The following is a 17000-nucleotide window of genomic DNA, read 5'->3' on the forward strand; positions in this document are numbered from 1 at the left end:
AGTCAACCCCAAACTCTAAAAACTTATCCCCACTACAAGAGAATGTTGCAAAGAGATACCATACCCCTCTGTCATCCTTCAATTGCAATATTCTTCACTCTGTCCTCACCTTAAGAGGTATGACCTGCCATTCCGCTCACCAACGTTGGTCTCTAAACCTGAAAACTGCTATCCTTTGTATTCCTGTATGAAGATCAATTAACTTACAGCTCTGTTTTGGGAAACCTGCTAAGCCTCCTTCCATATATCTCCCACCTCCCTGCCAAATCATGGATGCCTGCGCTGGGGTCTGACTTACACGGCTGTTTAGAAGACAAAGTAATCGATCTCTCTCTGGACCACCACCTCCACGAGCTGGTTTTGGCTGGAGTAGAGTTCATTTTTTTCACATTAGCTAGTATGGGGCTACGTTTTGGATTTGTGCTGGAAACAAGTGTTGATAGCACAGGGACGTTTTAGTTACTGCTGAGCAGTGCTCACACAGAGTCAAGGCCTTTTCTGCTTCTCACCCCAACAGCAAGTAGGTTGAGGGTGCACAAGAAGTTGGGAGGGGACACAGCTGGGACAGCTGACCCCAACTGACCAAAGGGATATTCCACACCATATGATGTCATGCTCAGCATATAAAACTGGCAGAAGAAGAGGGAATGAGGGGAGGTTCAGAGTGATGGCATTTGACATTGTTACGTGTGATGTAGCCCTGCTTTCCTGGAGATGGCTGAACATCTGCCTGCTGATGGGAAGTAGCAAATGAATTCCTTGTTTTGCTTTGCTTGCGTGCGCAGCTTTTGCTTTCCCTATTAAAGTATCTTTATCTCAACTCATGAGTTTTCTCACTTTTACTATTCCTATTCTCTCCCCCATGGCACCAGGGAAGTGAGCGACAGGCTGGGTGGGGTTTAGTTGCCAGCTGGAGTTAAACCACAACACTCCATCAGCTCTCCATAGTATTATTTTAAATGAATACAACTATCTAAACCAGTTACACATGAAGAGTAATCATTTAGCTTGATTTGTCCACGACATATGTTAAATCAGAAATGCTCTGACTTGTAGGCCCTTTGAAGCAAGATTTGTGTCACAAATTATTTAGCGAGGCATCCACCTACTACCTAGTGCTAATGTCATCTGACTTAAACTGGCAATGGGCACTTAAAAAATTCTGATCAATAAATTAGTGGAGACCTCTAGGAAATAGGAAAATAAGACCCACAGGATTCCATTCCTCCATTTCCTAGGAATATTTCAAATATTAATGACACATATTTCCTGACATATTTTTAAAAGCTGTATTTTTGGCAGATGTCCCACTGTTGTAAATATATTGTGGTGAACATGAAGTTATTTAGAAACTTACTTTCAATTATCAGACAAATCAACAACTGCAATACTATACAAGCAGAATGACTATAAACTCGATATTAAGAAATGGTGACCACTTCAGTAGAGTAGGCTTTAGTAGAGCAGAGTGACAACGGGAACATTTGGGAAACTGAAGGATAACAAGATGTTATGTCTTGTAATTCCTCTTTTTAGTCGTTTTCTTCCTACGCCACTTTTGAACTAAAAAGCAAGACAAAATGCAAGGGCAGGGCTACAGAAAGAAACAAACCTACTGACTCTTTCCAAGCATCTTAGCCCATTTCTGTCCAGACCAGAGTCCCTCTTCCTAGTGGCAGCAGGAGACTGCTGACAATCTTTGGAAAAGGAGACCATTACTGTAATCCTTGTCCCACCAGTAAAAACCTATTAGTACCTTCCAGTCAAAGTTCCTTTCCAGTTCCCCTCCCACCATCAGCTGTCCGTGCTTATGGATCTCCTGTTTCCAGTTTTGTGAGGTCTTGGTTTTTTAATTTTTTTTTATTCTTTAGTTCCACTTTTATGAAGCCCTTCACATGCAGAGCTCTGCACCACTGGCCAGGCCCACAGAGCAAGGCAGGTGAAATGAATTGCAGGATAGAGACTTCAGTAATTTCTCATTGCTTTCTTTCTCCCTGCATGTGCCGTTCCACCTATGAGTGCACGAGAACAAGTAATTCTGGGAGAACATGAACTGAAGAACCCTGGTTTCCCACAGACTTATACTGAAGCTGATAATGAGCTGCAATTGAAACTTTTCGCATTACCAAGACATTTATATGGTCTCTCAACCATGAGAATCACTGTTTAATAAGAGGTAAGCTCATGTTACAGCCTTTGGGACATTTACAGGATCTCTCAGCCCTACCCAGCTGCCTATTTTCATGAAATAACTTAATTATATTTGAGATAGATTTGGGTGAAACTGCCCAACAGCTTCAAAAGTTATTGGAGAAGTAAAGGAGACACAGCCAAGCATGATCGCATAAAGGCCTGTTTCCATAGGAACCTAGAGGGAAAACAGCAATATAATTTGTGAAAAAATTCATTGCAGAGTCACTTTAATTGAAATTTTAAAAATATCTGACCAGCTTTAGATCATGTGCCATAACACATGCTACATCTCTCCCGTCTTCCCCCATTCAGCACTCTGCCTGCAGACCCCTGCCTTCCCGCATCCTGCTCTCCTGTATCCTCCAGGAGCAAAAACTACACTTCTTAAAGTCAGGAGGTTGCTCTGCCTGTATTTTGTCAACCTCCCCTTCAGATGGAAACTATTTTTTTAGGCAAGGCAAGCTTCTCAGAAAGACATGCCAACTGCTACACTCCACGGCTTGCACACGTGTTAGGCATATGACAGAACTAATTAAAGGAGAGCCTCACGAGGAGCGGGTTACGGCATCACCTGCTGAACAAAATGCATCGGAGTGCTTGCATAGAGCCAGGCTCTGGAGGTTGGAAATGCTGGTCTTTGGCCACTAAGGTCATTTGGGGTTTAAGGCCAAGGAACAGTCAGCATCCCGAGTGAGGGTGGTGAACATCTGCCAGGTGACAGTAAGTAAATTTTGTAGAAAAAACTGCTGCCCCTCTCTCCGTTAGACCCTGTTCAGGTGTAACACCCACTGGAGCTGTTAGTTCCCATCTCCAGTGGCCACAGTAACCAGCATTAAAAATTGTGCCCCTGTACAACTCAATAAACTGAAGTGTGACACCTCCGAATGGAGGAAAAACGCTCTGCAAACGTTCCTAACATCGAGATCCTCGAAGCAAACGTCTGTCTTCTGGTTCTTCTGGCCACGACTCGAAGCCCGTCTGCCGCTGGGTCCTTCCCCGCCATGAGCAGCATCACCGGACCGCAGCATCCCTCCTCCTGTGCACCTCGGGCGACTCGCAAACTCCAGCAGACCACCAGTGCGGGTGTCACCCGGCATAACAAATGCGAATGTCACCCCGCACGCGCTCGGGGCGCTGCCGGATCGCCCCGGGGAGGCGCAGCCCGCCCCGGCCCCGGCGGAGCGGGGGGAGACCGGCCGGGAGGCGCCCGCCGCAGGCGCGGAGCCAGCGGGGGGCGGCCGGGGCTACTCGCGCCATCTTGCCCCGGCGCGCCCCCTCTCGGCCGGGGCCCGGCGGCGGGGGCCGGACCCGGGGTCGCCGCTCTCCCCGCCTGCCCGCCGGGCGCTTCCCCCCCGCGCCCGGGCCGCTCTCCGCCTTCTGCCGGCCGTGCCAGGCAGCCTCTCTCTCGGCCTTCACTACCGGGTCAGGCGAGGCGGGAGCGCCGAGGCAGCGCCCGCCTCGCTCCGGCACCGACACCGACATCCCTCCTCCTTCTCCTCCTCCCCCTCCTCCCCGCGCCGCGGCCGTCCCCTCCCTCCTTCCCTCCCTCCCTCCCCGCTGCCAGTTTCTCTACAACTAGTACATCCACGCACAGGCAGCGTCCCGGCCGCCGCGGCTGCCATGGATATCAGCTAAAGCCGGACCGAGAGGGCAGAGAGGCGCTCCCCGACCCAGCTCCGAGCCCCGCGGGGCCCCGCGCCCTCCCTCCCGCCGGCCGGCAGCAGCGGCGGCCGCTCCCCGCCCGCCCCGAGCCTGCCCCGGAGGAGCCCGGCTGCCCCGGGGAGCGGGGCGGGAAGAGAGGGAGGGAGGGAAGAAGCACGGAATACAGGGAGGGAGTCGGGCAGAGCATCCCCACGGCAATGTCCAAGGGCTTGAAGAAGAAAAGCCACTGGACGAGCCGAGTCCACGAGATCGTGATCGTGAGGAACCCGGAGGGGCAGCTGGGCTTCGAGCTGAAGGGGGGCGCCGAGAACGGGCAGTTCCCCTACCTGGGGGAGGTGAAGCCCGGCAAGGTGGCCTATGAGGGCGGCAGCAAGTTAGTGCCGGAGGAGCTGCTGCTGGAGGTGAACGAGACCCCCGTGGCCGGGCTCACCATCAGGGATGTGCTGGCCGTGATCAAGCACTGCAAGGACCCCATCCGGCTCAAGTGCGTCAAGCAAGGTAAGGCGGGGACGGGCCCCCCCTCCGCCGCCCCCCGTCCCCCCGGGACCCGGGGCAGGTCTAGGGGGAGCGGGGGGGAGCAACTTTGTTGCTGCAGTTTGACTTTCCCCCTCCCCGCCGGAGCCGCCCCCTCCCCGCCGGCGGGGGGAGGATGCGAGCGGCGCTGCGCGGTGCCCGCAGCCGGGCGAATTAAATGTGCGTCAGTGACAGCGGTTCGCCATGCCGCGGGAGGGGACGGGGGGGCGGCAGCGCCGCCGGGCAGCAGCACCCCCCCTTCATCCCCCGTCCGCCGCGCCGGCCCGGGCGCCGCCCCGCCGGCACCGGCCGCCCGTCCGGCTGCTGCTGCTGCTGGCGCTGCCGGTGGGGCCGGGGGAGCGGCCGGGAAGGGCTGCGGAGCGGGGCTTGCCCTTGGCTCTGCCGCGCTCCGGGCGCCGTGGCTCGGGGGCGGCGGCGTGCCGCTGGGCACCGGGGCCCCGGTGGCGTTAAGGGCGGCTTTAGCATCTCTTAAATGTCATTAGCGGAAAAGTCATTCATTTGATCCCTAGTGAAAACGATCGCCTAATCCTAGGGAACGGGCAGCTCAGAAAAAGTGGGAGGGAGAAGCAGGGAGAAACTTTTGGGAGAGAACGGTCTACTTTTGCCTCTCCTGCGTTTCTCTTGTTTATTTTTTGAAGTACTCCAGTAGGTTAATGCGTTTCCAGGAAAGTCGGTAGAGAAGAGACGCCACGGATGCTGTTTATGTGTTTGTTTCTGTCCTCTTTGAACTGTGCTGAGTTGGGCTAACTGCAGCTGAACGCTCGTGAGGAGGTTGCTGCTACCCCAGCAGCATCTCGGAAGCACGGGAGCTGTGAGCTGCTCTGGGAACCGAGTCTGAAGGTGCTCCTTGGACGCGGGTGGTGCAGAGGCTGTCCGTGTAGTGCCAAAGTCCGCATTTCAGCCGGGCAGTGACCTCGGCCATTGAAAACTTGGGGTTTTCTGCGGTGGGAAGATGTTAGATGCTGTGCGTCAGAGGCGTTCGGGCGCTGGAGCTACAGCCGGCAGCCTCTGCTCGGAGGGCATACAGGAGAGTTCCTCTGACGTTTGGTGTAATTTCATGGTTTGACTTCCTCGTTGTAATTGGCGGTTTACTGTTTAAAGTGGCATTTGTGACACTGTTGAACGTCTGAAAGAGATGCCAATTACAAGTTTATCCAAACACGGAGGAATCAGTAGAAAGAATTTGACTTTCACTCAGGCCTTCAGAATGTACTTCATGGTATATTCAGTTGTCTACATAAGTTCAAACCTCTAAATAAAAATACGATACGGGATTTTTCTATTTGTCCTTTTGGATAGGTTGTGCAATATGTTGTAGATCATATCTTGATAGTCGGGCAATGCAGGGAGACACAATAGTTTACGTGATAAGCGAAGATTAGAAAGGAGTATAATGGATTCTGTCTTGCAGTGTAGTGTCATCTCTGGGCATCTGAATGTCAGGAAATCTGCTCTATAGTTTGCTCTTTTTATCAACAATTTTAGTGTGAGTGGTCTTACTGTGACGGGGTTCAAAAAGAAGCAGCAGCAGAAGTGTCAAGAAGACGAGAGTACATTGTTAAGTTATTTAAATTCTTACTTTTTTCTTTGCAGAAATCTAACGGATGCTTTACAGTAATGCCAATTTAAGGTTACGTTCATTTACTATGTGAAACAGTTTCTGTCCCACCTCTTCCCTGTTTTTCCAATATTTCTCTTTTAAGTCAAAGCAATCACCAGTGATTCATTAATGTGTGCACCCTTAATAAAGATATCTGTCGTACATGAATTAGGGACATTAGTCAGGCTTTTAGTCTGTGGATTACTGCAGGTTTCTTGAATGAGATACAGAGGATGAATTCTAAATTCCGCCTAGTTTTTCTCTCTCTCTCTCTCTGAGAAGTTTCACTTCACTATGTGAGCACACTACACTTTTGATGCGAGTCCTCAAAGCACTGGCCAGATGAGTGTGTGTTTGGAAGTGACAGTTCTGCATGGATTCTTGGACTGAGAGAGACTTCCTTGCTGGAATGATCTTTCTTGTGCTCCAGCATCCTTTACTTCACCAAAGGGAGAGGCCTTCTGGATCCAACTTCCTATTTTCTAAAAAAAAAGTCAATGATTTGTGTATTTCACCACCTGACTCCTCCTTTAGTGTAGTTCAGTGGAATCTCTGCACCCCTTGGTTACAAAGCACAGACAGCAGGAATCTGTGTTATAGTAACAAATCACTATTCCCTAGCAGTACTTTGCAGCAGTTTTTAGGAGAGAAAAAGCTGGGCAGTAAAACCTTTATATGTTTTTGTAACTTTTGTAACTTTTGTTCTCCTTTTAATTATATAACACCTTTAGTGTGCTGGAACAAGGTTAATGACTCCATTATCATTGTTTCCGCATAATTTATCAATGATATATCTGTAAATTAGAATAGCATGACCTTGAATGCACCATGTGACTGTAGCTGCTTCTTCAGTGCTGCCTAGGAATGAAGTCAGAGAGAAATGTAGAGGTAGGACATGACTATTTATAATGTGATGCTTAAGAGAATCTTGTTGGAAAGTTTTGATAATTCAGCAGTGAAAATTCACTTGTAGATGAAATCAGGGAATGGCTAATTCAGTTTACAGGGATTATGTTAGCTGTTTTGAAGTCAGAAAATAAAGGTGCTTTACATTGTGTTTGATTAAACACCTCTTTTTTTGAAATAATGAAATGCTTCATCTTTTATCACATTATGAGGTGAAATACTTCTTTAAAAAAAGTCCGATGGAATATTGCTGTTTTATGTGAGCAGAACATCTTGAGCTAAAAATATTAACTTAGAAAAAACAATCATATAATGTAGGAGTTGCTGTATATCATCAGGAAGAGTAAACATCATGAGAAACTAATTAGCAGTTCCACGATATGATCTGACATAGAACTCTCCTGACACCCAATAAATAAGGTTTTAATGCAGTAAATTATCGCTTGGTTTTGCATGGGGAGAAAAGATGGTAAGAACCATTATTATTATTATTTTTTAATCTTAATTGTAAGGCTTCAGAGAAGTATTCCTTGGAGACTATTCTGTTTGAGGTTTTTTGTTATTATTAACAAAATAAGCCACTTAGTATGCTGCTGTTGGCAGAATCACAGAGATTCTCTTAAAACACATGGGGTGAAATCTTGGCCCAGACGAAGTCAATGGCAAAGGTGTCCTTGACATCAAATAAAGAAAGCAGGATTTCCTCTGTAAAGTCCTGTGCTTTTTTGAATGTATACCCTTTCAATGAGAGAATTTTGTACAGCAGTCAAATTAGTCAGGCATATTTGCAAACGTTATGCATTCTGACCTTCTACGCTCTCTGGTGAAGAGAAGAGCCTTACTGTTTCTGAAAGAAATACTTCTGAATTTCAGATGGGATTGTTTTTACATGCAGAACAGTTTAGATGAAGTACTATCTTCTTCCCACAGATGCACAGTTGCGTAGTTGTAGAAGTAGCAATGTGTTAAGGAAAGGCAACCTAATTTGGATAACTAATCGCACGGGGAACAGTCATGTGAGGAGCAGTGTCGTCTCCAGTTCCACTCTGTTCATCGCTGCTATCTCAGATCCACAGTATCTTTCTCCAGTAATTCCCATCAGTAGGTGACACAGGCCCATGATGTGCACAGACTCCAATACAGCTTTGGTTTTACTTTGAAGGGTTGCAGCAACAGCCCACTCAGTTGTACTGCATAAACGAGGCTCTTTATTCTTTGCATAGAGTTACAAACTTCCACAGATGCCCTCAGCAGAATACCAATGAACAGTCTGAAAACATGGATTTCAGAACTCAGGAGCATTGCAGCAGATTTTGTCCTGGAGCTGCTGCCTGACACATCTCTTCCTCGAGAAAAATGGTTTGGACATACTAAGTAACCAGGTGATCTGACTAACTGAGCAGTTTAATTTACTTTTAGAAGTATTTAGTGGTATGATCATATGAAATATGAATTACACTGAGACTTTATATTGACACTCTCTAATGTCTCTGATTTGACTCTAAATCATCAGACTTTAAGCTTCAACCCACGATACTTTAGCTCCTTATGTAAAAAGGCATTTAATGCACATAATGTAAGGAGGGACTTAAAACCAGTTTTGCTTTCTCAGTCTAATCATTTACTTAGCAGTAGGTATACACTGAAATGTTTTGATGACTATAGATGGACTTGGGCATATTTGTAAGTGCTTTCCCAGTCGGAAGATTTGGACCCTCATTAAGATGGATCCAAGAGCGGCCATGTTCGGGGCAGACTGCAGGTCTGCATCCTCCACATCCTAGTCCTAGTAGTGACGACAGCGGTTTCCCAGCAAAGAGTAAAGGACAGGACAGTACTGTCCCAGCACCCAGTGATTTTTGGCTCAGGGATTTAGTAGCCTTGTAGGGATTTTGTCGTTTTGGTTTGTTTTATTTTATTTTTCTTAATGAGTTTATCCATGAGTTTCGCAATTAAAACCTGGCTCACAGTTAACTTTTTTTTTTTAATTTAAAAGTCTGTGACAAGCCTTTCGACAGAGAAGTACAGGAATGTTTTGATTTTCCAAAGTTTTTCCCTGCACATATAAATACCGTGTCAGCCAGTTAAATGTTACTGTTTTCCTACAGACTTTTTCATACGCATATTCCTATATATAGTTATGTCTTTAGAAATTTCTTTGGTTATTTAAGTTCCAATAATTCTCTTCTACGTTCATTAAAATACTCTGTGCATACAGATTGTCTTTTTGTGTTTTTTCTTCCTGGGTGTCAATATATACTATCTTCCACGGTTGCACTTATAGTATCCAATGCAAAGATAGAATTCAAAAATAAGCTGTGCTTCAGACCTACTCCTTTTTCCCAACTTGTGCTCCTTAGGATTCTACTAACTCTAGAAATAAAATCCAGAGTTCTTGCTTTATCATTACTTTATGTCATTCTTATGCTTGTCCATCTTCATTTAAAGACCATTGAAGCTGACATCTGACTCATGTAGCCCGTGATTTATTCTTCAGCTCCTCCAGAGAGATTGTGATGTTTCGTGTCAGGAACTCTGTGTGTTCACTGGCAGTAGAATTATATTCATCAGTCTTTTTCCTTCTCTGAGAATTACAAATGTGCCATTAAAGGATGAGGCCATGACTTTGTTAGTGCATCATTTCCTTGAAGAAATGAAATAATTGGGAGTGCTCTGCTTAGTTCTGTTGAGTCACATATGGTAAAGTTCATCTCACACTAACATTTATCCATCTGTTGATACTGACATCAAAGGAAAGAACTGGTATGAGGGGGTAAAATCACATCTGACTTACTTTATGCATCCTATAACCCCACCTGCCTTGATTCAGCATTTCATGAAAGACACAGATTCTGAGCTTTTGCTTTCAGTGTTTGTGATCTTCTCCTTGCTCCTTATAGATGAGGAGCTCCTTTCATGACATGAAAGAATTGATAAATTATTCATCTACATTTTTTGTATACAAGAAGTGGTGTATACATGGAAAAAGTGCTCCTTCGGAAGGGATTTATGCAAGGATGTGGTCATAACTGTGATTTAGAAAGGGTGGTGGAGAGGAAAGTGCTGCAGTAGTTGTAGAAGCAGATGTTTCTTGTTCTTCTCTTCCTCATAGCGATATAAACAAATAAAAAAAAGGGAAACTTTTTTTTGCTGGAGAGCATCAAGGCAAGGGTCGAAGAACACAGTGCTATTGCTTGACTGTGTTAACATTCTGGAAGTAATTTTTTTTCTTCCATAGATATAGTGTGTGTTTATAAATATATGAGTATACATACACATCTGTATATATATTTTTGAAAGGCATGGGTAGGACTTTTTATCTGTAGGTTGAGAGTGTGTAAGCCTTTGTGTAGTATTGCTACACAACATGTAATATATAATGATATTTATGGGCTACAGTACTCATCTAGAATATTTTTCATACAAGTTTTGATGCATATATATATGATAGTTACAATGAACCCATTCATTGGTGGCCAAGAAATGTGCAGCAACGCACAGTATTCTGCAGTAGGAAGTAAAATGATCATAAACTTTGGGATAAGATTGACTAGATGCCTGCCCAAGCAGGTGCAGTCTATAGCTCAGAGTTTGAAGGTATTGATTTCAGTAGCAAAGTGCCTGTCTTTGGTTTTTGTTGCTGAATATCATTGCAATGCTGGCCTTAACTGAATTTTCTAAAATCACAGGGGCCATGATCCCAACGGTATCTCTTCAGCACACCTAATTTGTTACAAATCAGCTTTCTTTTAACCTCATGGAAATCTACCCAGTAAAAAAGTGTAATAATCCTGCTGGCTGTTTGTATAGCTTTCTCACTGTAGGCTGAAGCTACAAAAGTGGTAAGTGGAATAGCAGAGAGAAGCAAGAGTACAGGAAGAGAACGAAGAGCTTTAACAAAAAGAATTTTTATCTAGCATTCCTAAACCAGACAAAAATTCTCATTGGTAATTGATGATCTCTAAAAGAGTACTTTCCTTATGGTTTAAATGTTCTTTTAACATTAGCCTAAAAAGTCTCATTTATTTAAACCTCCTATCTATAATTTGCACTTTTCACTAGCAGCTTAGTTGACAGAAGGCTGTTGTTTATGTATATCTGCCATGTATTTATCCTTTTACAGTGTGTAAATGAACCACAACGGCAGTATTTCTGAACTCTCAGTCAGTACATGCAGATTGCTAGGATCCAGACAGCTTAATCAAAAGGTATGCTGCTGTCAACATGGCACTTCCAGGTGTCTTCTCATTCATATATAGGTTATGATTAGTAATATATGAATAATGCTGTTTCACTCTGCTTATCAGCTTTCGACATTTCTCCAGAATGTCTTTGATTATTTCCACAATGCATGAACTCAAGACGGAGGAAAGGAAGACAAGGAACAAAATGGGGAAAGTAAAATGTGGGAGAGAAAGTCCTAGGAAAAAAAATCAGAGATTATTAAACTGTTACTGGTTTAAGAAATTACATGTTCTGTCATATTCGAGAGAGACTGTCCAGCTCTCAGATCCTGCACATGGGTTGGGGCAATCCCAAGCACAAACACAGGCTGGGTGGAGAATGCTCAACATGAGCCGGCAATGTGCGCTGGCAGCCCAGAAAGCCAACCGTATCCTGGGCTGTATCCAAAGAAGTGTGGCCAGCAGGTCGAGGGAGGTGATTCTGCCCCTCTACTCTGCTCTTGTGAGATCCCACCTGGAATACTGCATTCAGCTCTGGAGTCCCCAACACAAGAAGGACATGGAGCTGCTGGAGCGGGTCCAGAGGAGGGTCACGAAGATGATCTGAGGGCTGGAGCCCCTCTCCTGTGAAGACAGGCTGAGAGAGTTGAGGCTGTTCAGCCTGGAGAAGAGAAGGGTCTGGGAGACCTTCTAGCAGCCTTCCAGTACTTAAAGGGGGCCTAAAGGGCAGCTGTAGAGGGACTTTTTACAAGGGCATGTAGTGATAAGACAAGGGGCAATGGCTTTAAACTGAAGGAGGGTAGATTTTGATTAGATCTAAGGAAGAAATTCTTCAGTCTGAGGTGGTGAGGCACTGGAACAGGTTGCCTAGAGAAGTTGTGGATGCCCCATCCCTGGAAGTGTTTAAGGCCAGGTTGGATGAGGCTTTGAGCAACCTGATGTAGTGGAAGATGCCTTGTTCATGGCAGGGGGTGTTCGAACTAGATGATCTTTGAGGTCCCTTGCAACCCAAACCGTTCTGTGATTCTATGGCTCTTCAGCACAGGGAAAATCAACACATAGAACGTGCATTTCCTACGTCTGTCTTAGTTCCTCAAAATATATTGAAATCTCATTCTGGGCTAAAGCTGGCTCTCTAAAATACTCACAATTGACTCATTCCAATTAAAAAAAATAAAGTATTCCTTCTTCTTTAGCTGAAATCATGAGTTTTTCTTAACGCCTCTATGTTTCTGTCCCAAGTTTTTACCAAAGTAGGGGGAAACAATGGTGTCTCCTGAGAAATGAGGCAGAAACGCATAGTTGTGTTGGATGACACATATTTGTGTAGGATGACTTTCATATGTGTGTGACAGTCCTACAAAAATGGAGGCTTAATCAGGTGGTGTTTAGTTACCATCACACCAGAACTGCATGCTCGATCCCTTGCTTCTGAGGTGGCGCCTTGACCTCCTTAGCTCACTTTCTGCATCCTCCTTCTCTGCTACCGAAATGGCCCTGTTGTCATTGACCTTCAGAAGTAGTCTTGGCTCACAAACACTCACTAACTTCTGCATCTTACTTTTCAGACCTCTGACCTGGGGAAGCAAGGGTCACAGTTCAGCTGTTCAAGACCATATGAAAATGGAAAAAAACCCCAAGCGTGCCTGTGTTTTATGGTCTGCAGATGAAACAGAGGGGCTATGTCCATTAGTAGAAGAAACCCATAAGTGAAATAATGCCTACTTACATTTCTATATCACATTTTTCTGATTCTCTTGAATCGTTCTTGATTCAGATCAATGTACTTCAAGGAGCTCCCCACATACCTTTTGTTCCTTAGAAACCATGGAACCCTACTTGCCACCAATGTCCTTCTTTCTTGCCTGCTCCCAGAGCTTTTCTGCTACTGAAGCATCTTTGTTTAGGGCTTCCTGTGTCCTTGGAATTCACCTTGACCCTTTCAAGTAATGCATCCTTCAGATCTGGCAATAGCTCCAACTAGTTTATTCTGACCAGTGAGACACTTCTACCCTCTATGCTTGAATTTACTTCAGAAAGCGTGCAGAAACTTGTTTTGACCCAGAATTTTGGCATTCCATGAGTCGGGAGTCCCCATTTTATCACACTGGGGGCCAGTGTTTTCCTTTGGAAGTCTGTTATGTCAGACACTGAGAATAAAATTGAGATCACTCACTATCTGCAGAGTCATAGCGAGTTTGTTTGTTTGTTTTTAAAAACTGAGAATAGAAGAAATATTGTGTCTTCAATATGCAGAAAAAAACCCAACCAAAAAACCATAAATAGATTTTATAGTTATGAGTAGTGCTGATAGATTTGCTATGAATAGCAGAACAACTGGAAAATAATAGTAGGAATATAATGAGCAAAATTTTCTACACTGTATACTAGCAAGTAAATTGTGTAGCTGTGTTAATGTCACATTAGTATTCCAGAGTGGAAATCCTTCCTGGAAACAGGTACAAGTTGTCTTTTATTACTTACCTATTTAATTTTGGTATCTTCATGTCTCACATTATCCTTGTATTTGTCAAAATGAAATGTGGAATATGATTTGTTAAATTGCATATTTTATGGTGTGTTTTTTTTTTTAATAAAAAAACCTTTTCCCGCTTTGTTTCCTTCATGGCAGTCATTAATTAATCTGGATTTTTCTGATAAAATACATCCATTTCGTAAAGCCACACCTAAATTATGCTACAGGAACTGAAAGGAAACAAAATTAGGGCGTCAGTCTCATTGCAGGACATTTGTTTCACATGTAAGTTCTTGCAACAGACATTTTTTTGTTTGCTTGATTTTAAACTCAGATTGTAAACTGAGGAAAGGTCCTGATTGTACCCTATGTCAGTTATATTGAATAGTTTCTAACATAATGTGTTAAATTGAGCAGATTCTCCTGGGAACCATGCTAAGGCACATGGAGAGCAAGGAGGTGGTGGGTGACAGCCAACATGGCTTCACCAAAGGCAGATCGTGCCTGACCAACTTGGTGGCCTTTTATGATGGGGTGACAGCATCGGTGGACAAGGGTCGACCAATGGATATCATCTACCTGGACTTGTGCAAAGCTTTTGACACTGTCCCGCACGACATTCTTCTCTCTAAACTAGAGAGGCATGGGTTTTGATGGATGGACCACTCGGTGGATAAGGAATTGGCTCAATGGCCGCACTCAGAGAGTAGTGGTCAACGGCTCGATGTCCAAGTGGAGACCGGTCACGAGTGGCGTCCCTCAGGGGTCCGTGTTGGGCCCGGCCCTCTTCAACATCTTTGTCGGTGACGTGGACAGTGGCATGGAGTGCACCCTCAGCAAGTTCGCCGATGACACCAAGCTGTGTGGTGCTGTCGACACGCTGGAAGGGAGGGAGGGATGCCATCCAGAGGGACCTCGACAGGCTGGAGAGGTGGGCCCGTACCAATCTCATGAAGTTCAACCAGGCCAAATGCAAGGTCCTACATCTGGGTCATGGCAATCCCAGGCACAAATACAGACTGGGCGGAGAATGGATCGAGAGCAGCCCTGAGGAGAAGGACTTGGGAGTACTGGTGGACGAGAAGCTCAATATGAGCCGGCAATGTGCTCTTGCGGCCCAGAAGGCCAACTGCATCCTGGGCTGCATCAAGAGGAGCGTGGCCAGCAGGTCGAGAGAGGTGATTCTTCCCCTCTACTCTGCCCTCATGAGACCTCACCTGGAGTACTGCGTCCAGTTCTGGAGCCCCCAACATAAGAAGGACATGGATCAGTTGGAGAGGGTGCAGAGGAGGGCCACGAAGATGATAAGAGGGCTGGAGCACCTTTCCTATGAGGACAGGCTGAAAGAGTTAGGGCTGTTCAGCCTGGAGAAGAGGAGGCTCCGGGGTGACCTTATAGTGGTCTTCCAGTACCTCAAGGGGGCCTACAGGAAAGATGGGGAGAGGCTATTCAGGAGGGCCAGTTGTGATAGGACAAGGGGTAATGGTTTTAAAATAGAGGGAGGTAGATTCAGGTTGGATATTAGGAAAAAATTTTTTACCATGAGAGTTGTAGAACACTGGAACAGGTTGCCCAGAGAGGTGGTGGATGCTCCATCCCTGGAGATGTTCAAGGCCAGGTTGGACGAGGCCCTGAGCAACCTGATCTAGTTGGAGATATCCCTGTTCCTTGCAGGGGGGTGGGACTAGATGACCTTTGAAGGTCCCTTCCAGCCCTAACCATTCTATGATTTTATGATTCTATGAAATTCACGTGGCTGGTTCTTTACGTAGTATGAAATGAAATGGCTGTGTTAGTTTCTATTATTTCCTTGCTAAGTCCTTCTTTGTGCTAAATCTGCATTAATAAATGTCACATAAGCCTCTCATACACTTCCAAAATGGTACGTTAGTATATAAAAAAGATAAATCCCATTCTATTTTAATTCTCTGTCCTTGTGTTTTTGTAAGAACAGCATTTTACATTTCAGAGTGTTGCAGAGTCCTGTTGCAAACTTAGGAAGCTCACAGAGCCCGTAGGTGCTCCCATCCTTGCAGCGCAATCCTTGTGCAGGGGGAAAGGCAGCAGCTGCTAAACTCTTGGAGCCGACTGGGGCAGGAGGTGAACGCTTTTCCAATTTGAACTATCATGTTTGTTGTTTAGGTAAAGTGTAGTCACCCCCCAAATTTCCTGCACAGCCCCTACACTTTTCATTTGTAAAACTCTCCTTGAAGCTCAGTTCCGCTGAGACGCCTACTCTGCGCTTGACAATGTTAGGTGGTGTGCTGCGACTCCCGTTCATTTCATGGGCAGTGATTGTTTTTGCTGGTGTTTCTGGTTTCTCTTTCCATATGGGTTTGTTACATCTGCCTGTTGTCTCATGCATAAAGTCCTTGGTGAGAGGAACTGGTTCCTCTCACCTCCTTGGTGAGAGGAACTGCCTTTTTGTTACAGCAGCTGGCATGACAATTTTAAGTTGGGAGTCTCTAGTTTCTATGGCAATGTAAGTACGTATTCACATTAAATTCGGAGTTAGCCATAATGACTTTCTTGGTAATAGTTATTGGAAATATTCTGTATCATTTTAACATAGGATCTGTAACTCAAATTGACAATATTTCAGTCTTGGTGATAGAAGCTGTCAAATGGATAAAAACTGAGCAACAAGATTTAAGAGAAAATACCCAGTTATGACTAATGTGGAACATCTATTACTAGTAGCACTGGTCTAGTGTCTCATGGTCTTTCCATTACAGCTACTGCTAGTGAAGCCTGTTGAAAAAACCTTAGCTATTCTGAATACAGAGAATCTATTTCCAGAACAATTTATCTTTTTCTTTTTATCTGCTCCATTTGCTTGTGGAAGAACATTTTCCCCCTGTAAACTTCTAGAAGAATTACTGGAATTTCTGATAAGCCAGTAAAAAGAGCTTTTTCAACATTCACACTGTTTGGTCATTTTCCAGTAAAAATAGCATAAAAGATTTCGGGAAAAGAATGCATCACAGCACTGGAGGTTTGTTGGGAAAATAAAGTAAAATCAAGATGTTGGATTTTCTTATTTAAAATTAGAAGTCAGTAGTTGAAATATTAATTAAGTGGTCTTCTGGATTCATATTTATGTTGAGTTTTTAAGTTATGTCTGTGGTACTTATGTACTGAAATACTCTTCAGAACAGCTGAACCCATAAAATTCAGAAATGTCTCTTTTAAAGATGTGTGAATTATTGTATAAGTTTGTGTACAGTTAATCTGACTTGGAAAAGTATAACAGCTGCTTTGCCTTGATAGAGATTCATGTCCGTTTGTGTGTTTTAAGAGTAATAATATTTATGTTTGTGAATGTGAAAGTTGGAGAAACTAAAGATTTTTTTTTTTTTTTTTTCATACCTGAGAAAACACCTCCTGCATTACCAGTTCCTTTTAGGAAATGTAGTAGATTGAATTGAGATCCAATAGTGTTCCT

The 17000-nt window shown here is 44.6% G+C and overlaps 1 protein-coding gene across 5 annotated transcripts in view; it reads left to right on the plus strand.

The window, feature by feature from the left end:
* The first annotated feature begins 4052 nt into the window (after positions 1-4052).
* The window catches only part of MAGI2 (membrane associated guanylate kinase, WW and PDZ domain containing 2), an 815351-nt gene continuing 802403 nt past the window's right edge, over positions 4053-17000 (plus strand). For all 5 annotated transcript variants that reach the window (XM_086609697.1, XM_086609698.1, XM_086609701.1 and 2 more), the window contains exon 1: positions 4053-4353. In XM_086609697.1, coding sequence (XP_086465823.1) covers positions 4053-4353 — 301 coding nt within the window. The remainder of the gene's footprint in view (positions 4354-17000) is intronic.

Source organism: Tauraco erythrolophus, chromosome 4 (genome assembly GCF_009769465.1).
Source record: "Tauraco erythrolophus isolate bTauEry1 chromosome 4, bTauEry1.pri, whole genome shotgun sequence".
Taxonomy (NCBI): Eukaryota; Metazoa; Chordata; class Aves; order Musophagiformes; family Musophagidae; genus Tauraco; species Tauraco erythrolophus.